Below are 17,157 nucleotides of genomic sequence, written 5' to 3'. Positions count from 1 at the left end.
AAAACTGTAGTGTAAAGCACCCTTCTGGCAAGACAGTGATGGAGTGAATGATGGTGAAAGTTTTTCTTTTTCGGGCCACCCTGCCTTGGTGGGAATCGGCCAGTGTGATAATAAAAAAAAAAAATAATAATAATAATAATAATAATAAATACGATATAATTGAAGAAGGAAATTGTACAAAAATACGAGGGAGTGGTTGACACATCGTCAGTGTGGCTTTGTTTATGCTGGAGTGAGCATTAGTCTCCGTGCTCTTCCAAACATTTCACAGTAATTCAGCGGTTGAGGCAGTGGTATTTAATAACATATATGTTATAAATAATAATAGTACATGTTATTATTAATAGCATGTATTATTGTTATTAACATGTATGTTATTAAATGCCACTGCCTCAACCGCTGCCTCAATCGTTGCCTCAACAGCTGCCTCAACTGCTGCCTCAATCGCTGCCTCAACCGCTGCCTCAACCACTGCCTCAGCCGCTGCCTCAACCGCTGTCTCAACAGCTGCCTCAACAGCTGCCTCAACCGCTGTCTCAACAGCTGCCTCAACCACTGTCTCAACCGCTTCTTCAACCACTGCCTCTACCACTCCAGTCACACTCAATCTACAAGCACCAAACACAATGAATTATTGTGAAATGTTTGGAAGAGCACGGAGACTAATGCTCACTCCAGCATAAACAAAGCCACACTGATGATGTGTCAACCACTCCCTCGTATTTTTGTACAATTTCCTTCTTCAATTATATCGTATTTATTATTATTATTATTATTATTATTATTATTATTATTATTATTATTATTATTACTACTATTGTTATTATTAGCTGTAGCAGAAATGTTTGATTCTTTGCTGTGTTCAAGAGTAAACACATGATGTCACTGTCTAATACCTGTCTGAATAGCCATTCCAATATGCAGTCATGAATGGGTTTACATTATTTATACTGTAGTTTAATAGCAAATAATGAACAAACAAAACACTCGCCACACTGAGTGGTGGGAGGGCTGACTGCCAGTTGCGGGGGTTGGAGGGAGGGTAGTAGGGACTCGCAGGTGGCGGAAACTTAAATATGATTTGGCGGCTGGGAATTTGGTGGCTGGGAATTTGGCGGTTGGGAATTCACGAATGTGTGAAGCCCGTGAAAGTTGAAAACGTGAATGTTGAGGGAGACCTGTATAAATAATAGAAGTCCTCAGGTTGTTCTTCAACTCTATATATCCTTGGTTAGGCCTCATTTAGACTATGCTGCTCAGTTCTGGTCACCGTATTACAGAATGGATATAAATGCTCTGGAAAACGTACAAAGGAGGATGACAAAGATGATCTCATATATCAGAAATCATCCCTATGAGGATAGACTGAGGGGCCTGAATCTGCATTCTCTCGAAAGGCGTAGAATTAGGGGGGATATGATCGAGGTGTATAAATGGAAAACAGGAATAAATAAAGGGGATGCAAATAGTGTGCTGAAAATTTCCAGCCAAGACAGGACTCGCAGCAATGGTTTCAAGATGGAAAAATTCAGATTCAGGAAGGATATAGGAGAGCACTGGTTTGGTAATAGAGTTGTGGATGAGTGGAACAAGCTCCCGAGTACAGTTGTTGAGGATAAAACATTGTGTAGTTTTAAAAATAGGTTAGATAAATACGTGAGTGGGTGTGGGTGGGTGTGAGTTGGACCTGACTAGCTTGTGCTGCTGGGTCTGGTACAGTGCTCCATCCTTGAGTGGGGATGACCAGACTGGGTGGGTCATTGGGATAATCCGTGGGGTGGGTCATTGGTCTAATCCGGGGGGGGGGGGACATGGACCTGCTCCACATGGGTCAGTAGGCCTGTTGCAGTGTTCCTTCTTTCTTATGTTCTTAGGTGCTCATTCTGATCAATAATGTCTTCTGGTTTGTTTCTATCAGCATAGCAATCACCTGGGTGCTCATACTGATCAATAATGTCTTCTGGTTTGTTTCTATCAGCATAGTAATCACCTGGGTGCTTGTTGTCAACCTGGGTGTTTGCACCATCCTTGTTGTCTGAGTCTTCCAACACCAACACCTCAACATGTTCAGGTGTAAATCATTATAACACGTTTTCAATTGTGTTATTATGATTTCGGGAGTCATGATCTCGGGTTTGAAAGGACTTGGAGCTAGAGCACATCCCAGCCACGCTGGTGCGGGATTCATCTGTAAGAAACTTGTATTTATGGTCACAGTGGTGGTCCATGCTAACCTCCCTGTGGTGTATGGAAGTATACCTATTTGGATGAATCATAGAGAAAGCTGGTCCAGCAGTTAATGCACTGGCTTGTGAGTTTTAGGACTCGCCTGCCATAGGTTCAAACCCCCACCCGTTCCCTGATTTGTGTTGAGGTGTATAGTTTTTGTAAGTCCATTAAATGGCTCCTGAACCTTGACTGCAGATATACTGGCAAGAGTATTGCAGCACTTGCTCTCGTTTTTCCATGGCATAGCATAGTGCAGTTGAAAAATTTCCAAAGCACTGAGAAGAACCTTACACTGTAGCCACTTACTGAGAAACATGCTAGCTGTCACACTTCACATTTGTAGAGCAGTTACATTTAGCAATATTCTTGGTGTAAGTGAAGAAATTACAGCCTTTAAAAATTCACGCAGCTGCACCATATCTAATATGAGTACGTTATGGAGTAACTTGCAATGAGAACAGAATGACCGATGTTGTACTGGCCAGGTAAGTTTCTGGCAGTTTGGGAGATGCAGATGATGATCAAACCAAATGCTAAGTATGTGACCAGCCCTGTGATCACTATCTTGAACACTATGTGCTTAATTGTCCACATTGAGGAATATAGAAATAGTATAATAATCTATGTGACATGTCAAGATATCTTATTATTGAAAATAAGATACCAAATATATTAAGCAAATTTCCTAAATTTGCTTGTAACAGATAAGTGAACTGTAGATGCAAGTCCAGATGTACTCTTGTTAACCCTTTTGGGGGCCCAGTTCTTAGGCCTTTTGTGTATCCATATGCCCTTGCGCTACCATCCAGAGGATGGATATCAGATGGACAATAAACCAGCCACTTTGGTGGCAAAATTTACTTATCTAACGCGACGGGCTGGAGTTTTGAGACTCTCTGACCGCGGGTTCAATCCCGGCCGGGGTATGGTTTACTTATCTAATCTAGTATGAGATAACATTTGAGAAAGAAATGCTGTGATGCTCCTGAATAATCTATTGTGATGTAAATCATTTAGAAAACAGACAAGTTGAAGAATGAGACACTTGTGCAACATTTGTGAATCTTTATTGTAGAAATGTCTTGCCAGTCAGTGGGTTCTTCAGTCCAGTACAGAGAAGAATGGTGGAAAATGAGGAGGAGTTTGAGGTAATCAGTCCCTCAGTCTGGAGTCCATGTGTTCAGTCCAGCATATATTCTCTCTATATAAGTAAGACATACAGTGGACCCCCGGTATTCGATGGCATCGGTATTCAATAAATCCGGTATTCGATGCATTATATCGCAAAAATTTTTCCTCGGTATTCGATATGATTCGTACGAGAACTGTCCACATGTGGCCTGAACTGCCCCTTGTGTGCTAGTGTTTACAAGCCAGCCAGTGTGCGCGCATCTAAGGATACATTAGGTACATTCCATATCCATATTATCACTGTGTTTGGTGCTTGTTTCTGCAAAATAAGTCACCATGGGCCCCAAGAAAGCTTCTAGTGCCAACCCTGTGGTAAAAAGGGTGAGAATTAGTATGGAAATTAAGAAAGATTTTGAAGGGTTTGAGGCTAACCCTGAGAAGCCTATACCAGTTGTGGAATACATTGTGCCTACTTCAAAAATTAAGGAAATGTGTGCACAGTGGGTTGAAGTGCAAACCTTTATGGATGAAAATCACCCTAACACAGCTATTACAATGACAATGTTGTGGCCCATTTTAGACAAATCGTAAAGGAACGGGAGGTACAGAGCTCTATGGACAGATTTGTTGTGCGACAGAGGTCCAGTGACTCTCAAGCTGGTCCTAGTGGCATTAAAAGAAGAAGGGAAGTAACCCTGGAAAAGGACTTGCTACCTCAAGTTCTAATGGAAGGGGATTCCCTTTCTAAACACTAACACCTCTCCCCTCCTTCCATCCCATCAATCATCACCAGATCTTCATTAAAGGTAAGTGTCAATTATTTTATTGTTATTGTAATTATTCTATTGTATTAAACTTTATATTTCATGTAGTAAATTTTTTTTTTTCATACTTTTGGGTGTCTTGCACAGATTAATTTGATTTTCATTATTTCTTATGAGGAAAATTTATTCGGTTTTCGATATTATCGGTATTCGATGAGCTCTCAGGAACGGATTAATATCGAATACCGGGGGTCCACTGTATGTACAACACAGCCTCTCCTCACTTAGCGACATACTCGTTTACTGACAACTCGGCCTTATGATGGGCTCTCTGACCAGTATGCATATCTAAATAATGAAAGTATATTAGAACTGATTTCCTCTATTCTATTTATTACAATATGCAGTAGGGCCCCACTTTACGGCATTCCACTAATACGGTGATTTCAAATTATGATCAAAACTTTCTATACGGCTCCGCGTCTTTCTGATATGGCGCACACCACCCGGTTTGTTTACATTTTCCGTGAGCACCGCATCTCTCCATTATGTTTGGAAACTTTCCAGAATTTCAAGTGTTTTAAAGATACAGTATTTCATATTTTATATATACAATGGAACCTCGGCTTACGAAAGCCCCACCATGCGAATTTTCCAGGATACAAACAGTCATTTGGTCAATTTTTCACATCTGCATACGATCAAAATTTCAGGATGCGAAATTCCCCTCTTGGGAGGTTCCTTGGTGAGGGGCTCTTGATCTACAGAATTTGATCTGTGCTCCAGTTCCCTAAATTAATAATAACAATAATTATTATTATTAATATAATAATAGTGTTCAGTCATTAATTACCTTAAAATATCTGTAGTCTTAATGTAGAGTGAGAGGTGAGTAAACAAGATTAAATGAATAAACGAGAGAGAGAATGAGAGAGTAGAAGGTTTGCGAGTTTTGTAAACGAACCATTTGTTGTTGTTGTTGTTGTTAGCAGCCCGGACACAAATAGTTTTTGTTCACTCCGACAAGCCGACTGGAAAAACATCTCATATTTATGTTAATTTATGTGTTTATATGTTATGTAGCGTGTTTATTATATAATTTTGAAAAAGTATCATAGATGGATTAAGCAAAATGTTATATTAACATTTTATACACATTTAATGCATCTTATATTATTATTTTCATTAATATTGCGTCTTCAAGACTAATAACATGCTCTTAGTGATTTTAATGTGTACCTGTGCACTAGTACAGGTGCAAGATGTGGAGTTTAAAGCAGTTAAGTTCAGTGACACAGTGTAACATTAAGAGAGCAGCATTAAAAGTGTAGCGATTAAATGATAGAAAAAGGACGAAATGAAATAAATTCCTGACAGCATACGCTGCTCTGCTTATCTTCTGCAAGGTATGTGAATGGTGTACATACACCAATTCATTTCTACATTATGGTTTTGTTATGAAAGAAGTGATTTAATGCAGTTAGCCTCACAAACTCCGTTTTCTCTTATACTAACACGTCTGTCCTCTCTCGTACTCATTCTCTCTCGTTTATTCATTTGATCTCGTTTACTCACCTCTTCAGGGCGATTTAAATGCGTAGTATATAATGTGTGGATGGGGTGGCCAGATGGCGTTACGATACCTACAGCACTATTCGATACCTGCCTACCCTACTATTCACCTTGCATTCTATATTTAAGACCATTAAGACTGAAAATATTTTAATGTAAGTAATGAGTGTGCACTATATTCATTTTATCGCTCTGGGGCTCTTTAAATGTCGAAGTATATGTGTGGGTGGGGTGGGATGGGGTGGCCTGGCTGGCTACCATACCTACCACACCTAACTTCTTACAATAAACACTACTCGCTTCTCTCCCTACACTATACTACAAATATTTTAAGGTAAGTAATGAGTGTACTGTGTATGTATTTTACTTTTTATTGTTTTTTAATGCCTTGTTCTATTGCTGACTTAATATATATTAGTGTTAGTTTAGTTTAGTTTAATATGTTTATTATGCACCCCATACCCATCCTGTGGGCGGTAGTCAAAAGATTACAGAGGTACATAATTGGTCCAGGGACTGGACTCCAAAGTTTTGATAGCTGAGCAAGTTACAATGGTAATGAACTAGATCTGGTCATAATCATGACCAAGTTACAAAGGTAATGAGCTCCAGGTAGAGCTGGTCACACTCATGAATAATTGCAAAGGTAATGAATCATAAACACATTAATCATGAGAATTTACAAAGGTAATGAGCTCCAGGTAGAGCTGGTCAAAATCATGACAAGTTTCAAAGGTAATGAATGATAAACACGTTATCACATGATTACAATCATAGACAAATTACAGAGTAATGAGCAGTTAACAAACATAGCAGGGAATTCATCCATTGCCCCAACAACAGATGTTGCTAGGTGCCTGTCTCTCCTCGGTAGACAGCCATTGCAAACAGCAGCAAGTTGCCCTGGGATCTGCTGCTTGCACGAGCACCATCGACCCTAGTGTAAACTTATTATCTGACATTAATAAGTGGAAACAAATGGCGTTCTGCTTTCCGGCAATGTCCGGAACCTGGAACCTAAATCTACCGTATAAGTGGGGCACTACTGTACAGTACACTACTGTATAAACATTTAAAAATATACTAAATGGTGCAAAGGTGACATTAAAACAATATCAGAGATGGTTGACACAAACCCATTACCATTATAGTATGCTCCTCACTTAGCAACGAATTCATTTACGGATGTGGTGTTAGGAACGGAACTCCATTGTTAAGTGAGGAGAGGCTGTAGTTAGATCAGAAGGCTGTGGTTTGTGCTCCCAGTTCATCTGGCTGAGTCGCTGTTCCAGCTACTCAACCAGATGGACGGGTTTCTCTCTCCCTCATACTTTGAGGCATTCCCAGAGCTTTAGACACTATGTTTATTCAGGCAGTAAATTATCTCTGTGCATTTTCCAGCTCTAATATATTTCCTGCCTTCAAAGGAGGTGTAAGCACAAAATAATATCCCAGATGAGAGTAGTAAGTCACATTGTTTGACTTAAACGGGTTATCCTAGGATACAATTACAGAATATACTGTAAAAGTGTGCTTAAAACATCTGGGTGTCCTCGAGACCATTGTAAAGAATTTAATAAAATGTTAACTTAGAGCACAAGTAGTACACGAATGGTATACAGTACCAACAAGATGAAAAATTAGACATGCGCAACATCTGGATTTCTTTATTGGTAGACATTTTGCCATCCTGTATTATTATAATCATGGGGGGAGTGCTAAACCCATAGGATTATACATGTATAGCGCATGTGGAGGGGGGGATGGAAGGTATTCAGGCTCAATTCAGGGAACTGGAGAACAAATCCAATTCCCTAGATCAAGAGCCCTTCACTAGCATCAAGGAACCTCCCTGGAGGGGTTGCCATCCTGTAGCTTTATCAATACAATACATTCTTCACTTTATGTCCTTGTATTGATAAAGCCACTGGATGGCAAAATGTTTACAAATAAAAATACCCAGATGTTGCACGTGTGTCTAATTCTTCATTATTTTTTATGTTTTGAAGTGTCTCCTTATCAACTCTTGATATTTTTCTGGTGCTCCTTACAGAGCTTGTTTTCTAGTTATGTGTTGGTCTGTCTGCAAAGCTAGAAGTATAGTTTATTGTTTTCTTTTGCAGACTAAAGCATGGATTGGTGAAGGAATGAAAGTTGGCTCCAGGACCCAGAGCAAGGGGCGGCAGCAGGGTGGTAGTGGTGGCGGCAGCAGCAGCAGCAGCAGACGCCTCAATACGCCTCCACTCAAGAAAACTTCCACTCTTAAGTTTAAAGCAAAGGTCAGTCAGGTGATTGGGGGCAAACAAACAATTTTATTTCTTTGTGTAGTATATAATGTGTGGTTTACACATAATAAAATATTTTTCAGCACAAAGAAAGCCATTAGCATGCATATACATTTTGGGCAGACTAAGCACAACTAGCGCAACATAATATACACGAAACCTATAGTTGACATTTCTTTCACTCCTTGTGAGAAGTCGCCTGAAGTTGAGGCTTGTTGTGTGTTACCTCTTTATACCTATTAAGGCTTGTGAGAGGCACATAAGTTCCCCCATCTTCTAATTACATGTTCATTTTTCCACTATAATCTACCTTGTCCATAATTACTATTGCATTTGCTTTGTTTTGTAAGTCTAGGATCTTTCCTTAATTCATGGTATAACTTAACAAATCTTTGAGGACAATTGTCCTTATTTATTTTTCTTTATTTATTTATTTATTTAATGTCTTTGCAAACAGTACATTGAGATTGTGTATATACAATAGTGGGTTGCAGTACAAAGAGAACCTCTATTATGCCTTGGCATTATGGCCCAACTTAACATTATTGGCTTACATTCTGCTTAATACTAAGGAATAGTATAACATAGTTGTGCAGTAGGAAAGTAATTATTTCATAGTTGTACAGTAGAATATTAATTATAAATGAATCAAAATTTGTATAATACAAAGATATATTTATATTCTAAAATGCTTTTGTGAAAAACAATGATTCAATTACGAAACAGACAAAGCAAATGCAATGGTAATTATGGACAAGGTAGATTATAGTAGAAAAATGAACATGTTATTAGAAGATGGGGAACTTGCATGCCCCTTAAGTTACTCACCTTTTTTTTAAGTTAAGTGATTAACACTTGTGCAGTAAGATGTGCAAAGTAATTACAGTCAAGACTAACGTGATGCTCACAGGAAAGTGTAAGTCACACAGCAGCTGCCTGGGGAATGACAACCTGTAGGTTATCTATTGTCAGTCTTGGGGGTCACTCTTCCCTACACCTTGGTGATCCTAAATGAAAACTCCAGGTTGCTGGCCTGAGCAACCAGGCTCTTGGTGCCAGCCATATGCAGGGCCAGATTAAGGCACGGGCTTGCCAGTTGGAGGGCCTCCAGAGATAAAATGAAAAGTGTTCACAGTTACTGTAAGTTTATAATAATAGTATGTTATTGCATCACCTATATGATGAACTCTTGATTCTTGTGATTAATTTTTTTCCTTTTGAAAATATCACTGTGGTCCTCACAGTACCTGTAGCCCAGGGGTCTACAAAATATTTATCTGACTCTGGCCACATGCAGTGCAGACAAACTTATACACTACAACTCAGCTAATCAGGAAGTGATTTGAGGAACTATGGAGTTCCCTCTTGAAGGTAGATAGGGGACTGTTGGTAATTTTTCAACCATGAAAAATGACCATATGTTGAAGAGTCTTGGTCCTTTACACCCATTACAGCAATACAGGAGTCTCACTGATGCAGCTGGTTAGGTTCTGGGCTACTACTGTAAAGCAAAAATTACTGTGAAGTGAAACATGGCTTTTTTTACTTTCAAATGCATATAAAAGCCTGATAACATGTTTACATTACCATATATTAAGTGATCAATAGAACTAGGTCTAAAAAATGCATATAGAGTACACACATTACTTACCAGGAGAGGGTTTCAGGGGTCAGTGCCCCTGCAGCCCAGTCTGTGACCAGGCCTTACCTTAAAATATTTTTATTCTTAATTTATAGTGAATGGTGAATAGGAACATGACTCACGAAATTGTAATGACACGATTGCAAACAAACCATACCACGGGCGGGGATAGAACCCGCGATCAGAGAGTCTCAAAACTCCAGACCGTCGCGCTAGCCACTGGACCAACTAGCCACAGTAAGATTCATCCAACTAGGTACATTTCTACACCATAGGAAGGTTAGCATAGGCACCACTGTGACCACAAATGCAAGTTTTTACAGACGAATCTCCAGCTAGCATGACCGTGATGAACTAGCTTAAGTCCCCTCAAAGCCGTTAACATGACTCACAAAATCATAATGACACGATTGCAAACAAACCATACCACGGGCGGGAATAGAACCCGCGATCAGAGAGTCTCAAAACTCCAGACCGTCGCGTTAGCCACTGGACCAGCTGGCTAGCTGGTCCGGTGGCTAACGCGATGGTCTGGAGTTTTGAGAGTCTCTGATCGTGAGTTCTATCCCCACCCGTGGTATGGTTTGTGAATAGGAAGTCTGAACAAATGAAGAATGGGTATAATTGATAACTGCTGTATTAACAAAATGCCTTTAAAGTGAAGCATTGTAAAGTGAGGCCTTCCTGTATTCCAGCCTGGAGAAAACAAGTGTCAGGAAGAGTATAATCATTGGCTTAACAGGAAAGGTAATCAAGTTTGATCCAGGATTTGAGAGCTTCATTTCCTTGGGTTAAGAGCCTTTCACCTGCATCAATCATGTTGTTAGGGGAATGCCTTCCTTCTGATCAGAAGAATGGAAAAAATAATAAATAGCTTATTGAGGAAAAATAATGATGAAAAAATTAAAAAGTATTTAATTAAACATCATAAAATTTACCATCTGAAGTTTGTGTGATCTTGAGACAGATTTTTCTTAATCCAGGATGTCTTCTTCAGATGTAATGAAGGTATGATGTTCTTTATCCTTTGTAGACAGTGGTAGAAGTGGTGGAGAAGTTCATGTCATTTTTGGTTTACAGAAACTCACCTCAGATCGTAAGGGAGAAATGAGGAATCGATATGTTTCACTAAGTTCCATATCCGGGGATCTAGCTCTCAAAATGTCGAGTGTCTACTGTGGAAGATCATGCCAGCAGCAGAGCTGCAATGACAAAAAAAAAAAAAAAAAAAAACACTGGTTACAAAATGGTTATTAAAGTACATAACATTAAAGGCAAAGGGTGGTAACCAGGTTAAAAAAAAAAACTAAATAATATTCCTGGTTGATCACTTTACTTGATCAGGAAAAGAGTGGAGGTGAAGTGATAACCCCAACTCCCAACCAAACCAGGTAAGGTTAATTCTACCAGGAGTAGAAATTTAAAAACCTCAGACCCAAATAAATCTGGTGTTTTACAGTGGCCCGATACATGGCAGCGTGGGCAGTGACTTTCTGTAACAGTCTCTCTGAACCTGAAATACCACTAGCCCAATTTGCTGGCTTTTCCCTCACATTGTAAATCATGTAAACTCAGACAATACTTACAAGAATTTCTTCCATTAACATTGAGGATTATTAACTCTCAGAACACTCCAGGTAGATAGATCTGCTGTGAATAACAATCTGGGGTTAATGCCTCCCACAGTCCTGTCCCTGACCAAGCCTCCTAGTGGATGGTCTGATCAACCAGGCTGTTGGTGCTAACTGCACCAACTGGTTAAGAACTGACAAGACACTTGTCTAGTTTTCTCCTGAGGACAACCAGGGGTTTGTTGATAATTCCCTCATTAACAACTCAGATCATTCCACATAATGGAATTTTATAGTGAAAGACCTGGGAGTGACAATGTCAGAGGAACTCACATTCAAACATTACAACTGCAAGGAAAATGATATGCTGGATAACTTCAACATTCAAAACAAAAGATGCCAAGCTAGTGATGATACTTTTCAGGTCACTTATAATTATGCAAATGATACATAATACCAACAAGTTGATGAGTAAGACTCATGTGCAACACCTAGGTATTTATATTGTATTTATATTTATAAATATAAATATATAAATATAAATATTTATATATTTATATTTATATCATCTACACAGTAGGCTTCTTCAGTCAAATACAGAGGCAGCAGAAGCAATGGAGATGTAAAGATGATTTAATCAGTCCATCACCCTTGAAGCTGTAATTTGAAGTGGTCAGTACCTTAGCCTAGAGAAGAGTTCTATAGTTTGGAACAATGCTAAGCTGAAGAACTAACTACTAGTTATGAGTGAGAAAGGTTGAATTTGAGAGGAACCTATTTGAGCATGGGCTTGTTACAGTGCCTCTCACCTCTTACTTTCTTCTTTCTACTTCATAAAGATTTTCTATTCTATGAGTCTCTACTTCATCTTCAAGAGTTTCTGCTCTATGAGTCTCCATTCTGATGCTTCAGCTTCACATTTTTCCAGATTTTCAAACAATGATGGACTGATTACATCATCTTTATGTCACTGCTTCTGCTGCCTCTTCTATATTTGACTGAAGAGGCCTACTGTGTAGGTGAAACATTTCGATAATAAAGATACCAAATTGTTGCACACGTGTCCTATCTTTAAGTCACGTGTTCTCTTCAGACTGGAGTATTGCTGTGTGCTAACGGTTTCATTCAAGGCAGGATAAATGTACAGAGAACCTTCATTGCTCGCATAAATTTGGTCAAGCATATGAACTACTGTGAGCACTTAAAAGTCTCTTGAACTGTACTCCTCACAACTTAGGCAAGAAAGATGAATCATAATTTACACCTGGAATATTCTGATGGGATTGGCTCCAAATGCACACTGAAATCATTCCCTATGACAGCAAGAAATTTTTCAGATGGTACAAAATTCCTCCAATGAAAAGCAAGGGTGCAATGAATACACTAAGAGAGAGCCTGATAAGTGTAAGGGGACCAAGACTCACCATGTTCCCTTCGTGCTGTTTTCAAGAGGGAATGTGATAAGTTTCTCAAGTCATTTCGTGATTAGTTGGTCTGCGATGCATACATACGCTGGACTGCATGCTGCTGGCGCCAACAGCGGGATTGGTCAGGCCAGTGACCAAGAGACTTGCTCTGGGACTGGGTCGTGGGTGTCGTGACTCCCAGCATCAACCTCAGGTAAGTAGGGTCATCATCACTGTGACCTTAAAATTACAAGAACACCAGTTCAGCTCACAGAAATAAATCGCTACACAGTTTGAAGGAACATGTGCAGGGATGAACACAACACAAACATACCGGGATGAACAAAGTGTTGTGTTCATCCCTGCTCATTCAGTCACTGCCTGGTCATCAACTCTGTTCTTATACAGAGGTCATAGTTATATCATATATAGGATGTAGTTTAGTAGACATCAACAATTCAGGTAAGTTACTTTCATCTCGTCCTAAGATTCTGAAACACAGATATTAGCTTGGCAGATAGCAGCCTTCCAGAGGTACTACCATCTTGGCATATGAGTGTGAAACGGGCAGGTTGGTAACTGGCAGTCATCCAGAGAGGCACTACCATCTTATCATATGAATGTAAGATATTGGCAGTTGATTGGTAGACAGCAATCATCCATGGAGGTACTACCATCTTATCATATTAGTGTGGGAGATTTTAGGGTAGTATATGAATGAGTACAATATTAAAACATCATTGTTGGTCTTAGGGTACTCATCTTTCTGTTGTAAGCTCAGAACCCCTGATGTTGGCTATCTTAGTTCCCGCTGGTCTGTAATAGAGCTGGTTACTATAATTAACATGCCCTCCTGACATATTACAACATATCCAGGTTATACTAGGTGATACCATATCTCTTACTTGTGTTTGGGAGTTGGTTAGCCCTACTAACCAACGATGGTTAGATCTACTCTCTGAATATTTGACCCTAGGCACTGCAGTGATGATTAGGCTGATGCTGGGAGAAATAGAACTTACATGGCTCATTGTAGCAGGAGCCCTAGACGTTACACATCATTGAAGCTGGTATCGGTGGCTTGATTGAAGATATGACATTGGACGTCTTCACTTCTTTCGCCACTTTGGCATTAAACATAACCTGACTTGATCATCACTTGTCTACAAGTTCAGTTCGTCAACTATATCCATGGATAAAGTCCACAGTACAGAGAATTACTAGCAATATCTCACTTAGCAGAGATAACATTGGTTAACATTTCAACACAGTACCTTTGCTTCAGTTCTTAATATTCTTTCAAACACAAATAAGCAACACAGAAAATAGTGTTCTACCATGGTACTTGCTTACTCGCTGATATGTCCGAAATTATTCATTGCAGGGAGAATTTCTAGTGCTTGTATGCATCGAGTTATTTATTTACAGTGTCTCTTCCACAGTTCTTCCTGGAGATTGTCAGGCACAACTTGAGTTTCATGAACTACACATGGATACAGCCATGAATAGTTTACATTTCAGCGTGGAGTGACCTTGCCAGCAACACTTGGTCCCTCACTACATTGTCACTGGTCGATTCATTTGTCATGATTACAGTCAACCTTTTGGAGCTCTCAGCACCTCTATTTATTGTCAATTTTCTGGTGACAATGTCTACAAGCATAGGTGCCAGCTCTGACGACTTAACAGGATCAAAGAATATGGATTCCTTGATTCAAAGGTGCTGGTTATTGAGTACAGGTCTCCCTCAACATTCACGAGGGTTAGAGGATCAAGAACCTCGCGAATGTTGAAAAATTGCGAATGTTTGGTGCCCCAATATATTATAGGGAAATATAATACAATACTGCTTCCTTAACCTATTGAACCATGAACAGTCATAAAACACACGAAAACATCATAAAATATTGTACTAGTGTCAGCCCTTTGGTAAAGAAGGTGAGAAAAACTATAAAATTCAAGAAAGAACTTACAGCAGACTACCAAAGTGGAGGAGGAAGAGAGAGGAGAGAATGTGCCTTCTTCAGTGATTCTGCAATATGTACTATACTAAAGCAGCACAAGTCGATAAAGGCTCTAGCACCAGCCAGCAATAAAGTGTAGAATTAACAGTGTAGCAAGTAAGTTAAGCGATTAATTGATAGCAAAAGGACAGCATGAACCTAACTCCTCCAGTGTTGTTGGAGTTATGTAGGGCGACTGAAAACACCGCCGTCTCTAGTCTCTACCGCTGCTGCCGCCTCCACCATCACTATGTATGACTTATGTCTCAGTGGCCCTTATACACCCAACAACAACACACAACACTTGTGACATATTTTATTCATTTTAGAGTATATGTCATGTTTCTATGTTTTAATATTGTTTATTTTTTTATTTTTTTATTATCACACTGGCCGATTCCCACCAAGGCAGGGTGGCCCAAAAAAGAAAAACTTTCACCATCATTTACTCCATCACTGTCTTGCCAGAAGGGTGCTTTACACTACAGTTTTTAAACTGCAACATTAACACCCCTCCTTCAGAGTGCAGGCACTGTACTTCCCATCTCCAGGACTCAAGTCTGGCCTGCCGGTTTCCCTGAACCCCTTCATAAATGTTACTTTGCTCACACTCCAACAGCACGTCAAGTATTAAAAACTATTTGTCTCCATTCACTCCTATCAAACACGCTCACGCATGCCTGCTGGAAGTCCAAGCCCCTCGCACACAAAACCTCCTTTACCCCCTCCCTCCAACCTTTCCTAGGCCGACCCCTACCCCGCCTTCCTTCCACTACAGACTGATACACTCTTGAAGTCACTCTGTTTCGCTCCATTCTCTCTACATGTCCGAACCACCTCAACAACCCTTTCTCAGCCCTCTGGACAACAGTTTTGGTAATCCCGCACCTCCTCCTAACTTCCAAACTACGAATTCTCTGCATTATATTCACACCACGCATTGCCCTCAGACATGACATCTCCACTGCCTCCAGCCTTCTCCTTGCTGCAACATTCATCACCCATGCTTCACACCCATATAAGAGCGTTGGTAAAACTATACTCTCATACATTCCCCTCTTTGCCTCCAAAGACAAAGTTCTTTGCCTCCACAGACTCCTAAGTGCACCACTCACCCTTTTCCCCTCATCAATTCTATGATTCACTTCATCTTTCATAGACCCATCCGCTGACACGTCCACTCCCAAATATCTGAATACATTCACCTCCTCCATACTCTCTCCCTCCAATCTGATATCCAATCTTTCATCACCTAATCTTTTTGTTATCCTCATTACCTTACTCTTTCCTGTATTCACTTTTAATTTTCTTCTTTTGCACACCCTACCAAATTCATCCACCAATCTCTGCAACTTCTCTTCAGAAATCTCCCAAGAGCACAGTGTCGTCAGCAAAGAGCAACTGTGACAACTCCCACTTTATGTGTGATTCTTTATCTTTTAACTCCACGCCTCTTGCCAAGACCCTCGCATTTACTTCTCTTACAACCCCATCTATAAATATATTAAACAACCACGGTGACATCACACATCCTTGTCTAAGGCCTACTTTTACTGGGAAATAATTTCCCTCTTTCCTACATTCTCTAACTTGAGCCTCACTATCCTCGTAAAAACTCTTCACTGCTTTCAGTAACCTACCTCCTACACCATACACCTGCAACATCTGCCACATTGCCCCCCTATCCACCCTGTCATACGCCTTTTCCAAATCCATAAATGCCACAAAGACCTCTTTAGCCTTATCTAAATACTGTTCACTTATATGTTTCACTGTAAACACCTGGTCCACACACCCCCTACCTTTCCTAAAGCCTCCTTGTTCATCTGCTATCCTATTCTCCGTCTTACTCTTAATTCTTTCAATAATAACTCTACCATACACTTTACCAGGTATACTCAACAGACTTATCCCCCTATAATTTTTGCACTCTCTTTTGTCCCCTTTGCCTTTATACAAAAGAACTATGCATGCTCTCTCCCAATCCCTAGGTACCTTACCCTCTTCCATACATTTATTAAATAATTGCACCAACCACTCCAAAACTATATCCCCACCTGCTTTTAACATTTCTATCTTTATCCCATCAATCCCTTTCATTTTACCTACTGCCTCACGAACTTCCCCCACACTCACAACTGGCTCTTCCTCACTCCTACAAGATGTTATTCCTCTTTGCCCTATACACGAAATCACAGCTTCCCTATCTTCATCAGCATTTAACAATTCCTCAAAATATTCCCTCCATCTTCCCAATACCTCTAACTCTCCATTTAATAACTCTCCTCTCCTATTTTTAACTGACAAATCCATTTGTTTATCATGTCATATTAGATGAATTATGATAGATAAATAAGCCATAGAGTTGATATTAGTGTCATTTGAAGGACTATCTTGTCCTATCTCCAAACAAACTCTGCCACTGCCACAATTCCTAACATACTTAATGACATATTTTATTCATTCTAGAGTATATGTCATGTTTCTATGTTATTAATATTGTTTATTATGTCATATTAGATGAATTGTGATAGATAATTAAGCCATAGAGTTG

General features: G+C 39.7%; 1 protein-coding gene across 10 annotated transcripts in view; it reads left to right on the top strand.

Moving 5' to 3' along the window:
* Positions 1 to 17,157, top strand: part of LOC128699669 (serine-rich adhesin for platelets-like) — a 1,564,428-nt gene that overhangs the window by 1,391,747 nt on the left and 155,524 nt on the right. For all 10 annotated transcript variants that reach the window (XM_070099420.1, XM_070099418.1, XM_070099410.1 and 7 more), the window contains one exon: positions 7,820 to 7,975. In XM_070099420.1, the coding sequence (XP_069955521.1) occupies positions 7,844 to 7,975 (132 nt within the window). In that variant the 5' untranslated portion in view covers positions 7,820 to 7,843. The remainder of the gene's footprint in view (positions 1 to 7,819; positions 7,976 to 17,157) is intronic.

Source organism: Cherax quadricarinatus, chromosome 67 (genome assembly GCF_038502225.1).
Source record: "Cherax quadricarinatus isolate ZL_2023a chromosome 67, ASM3850222v1, whole genome shotgun sequence".
NCBI classification, from domain to species: domain Eukaryota; kingdom Metazoa; phylum Arthropoda; class Malacostraca; order Decapoda; family Parastacidae; genus Cherax; species Cherax quadricarinatus.
The sequence above is the reverse complement of the archived record's forward strand: the minus strand, read 5'-3'. Positions and strand labels throughout refer to the sequence as shown.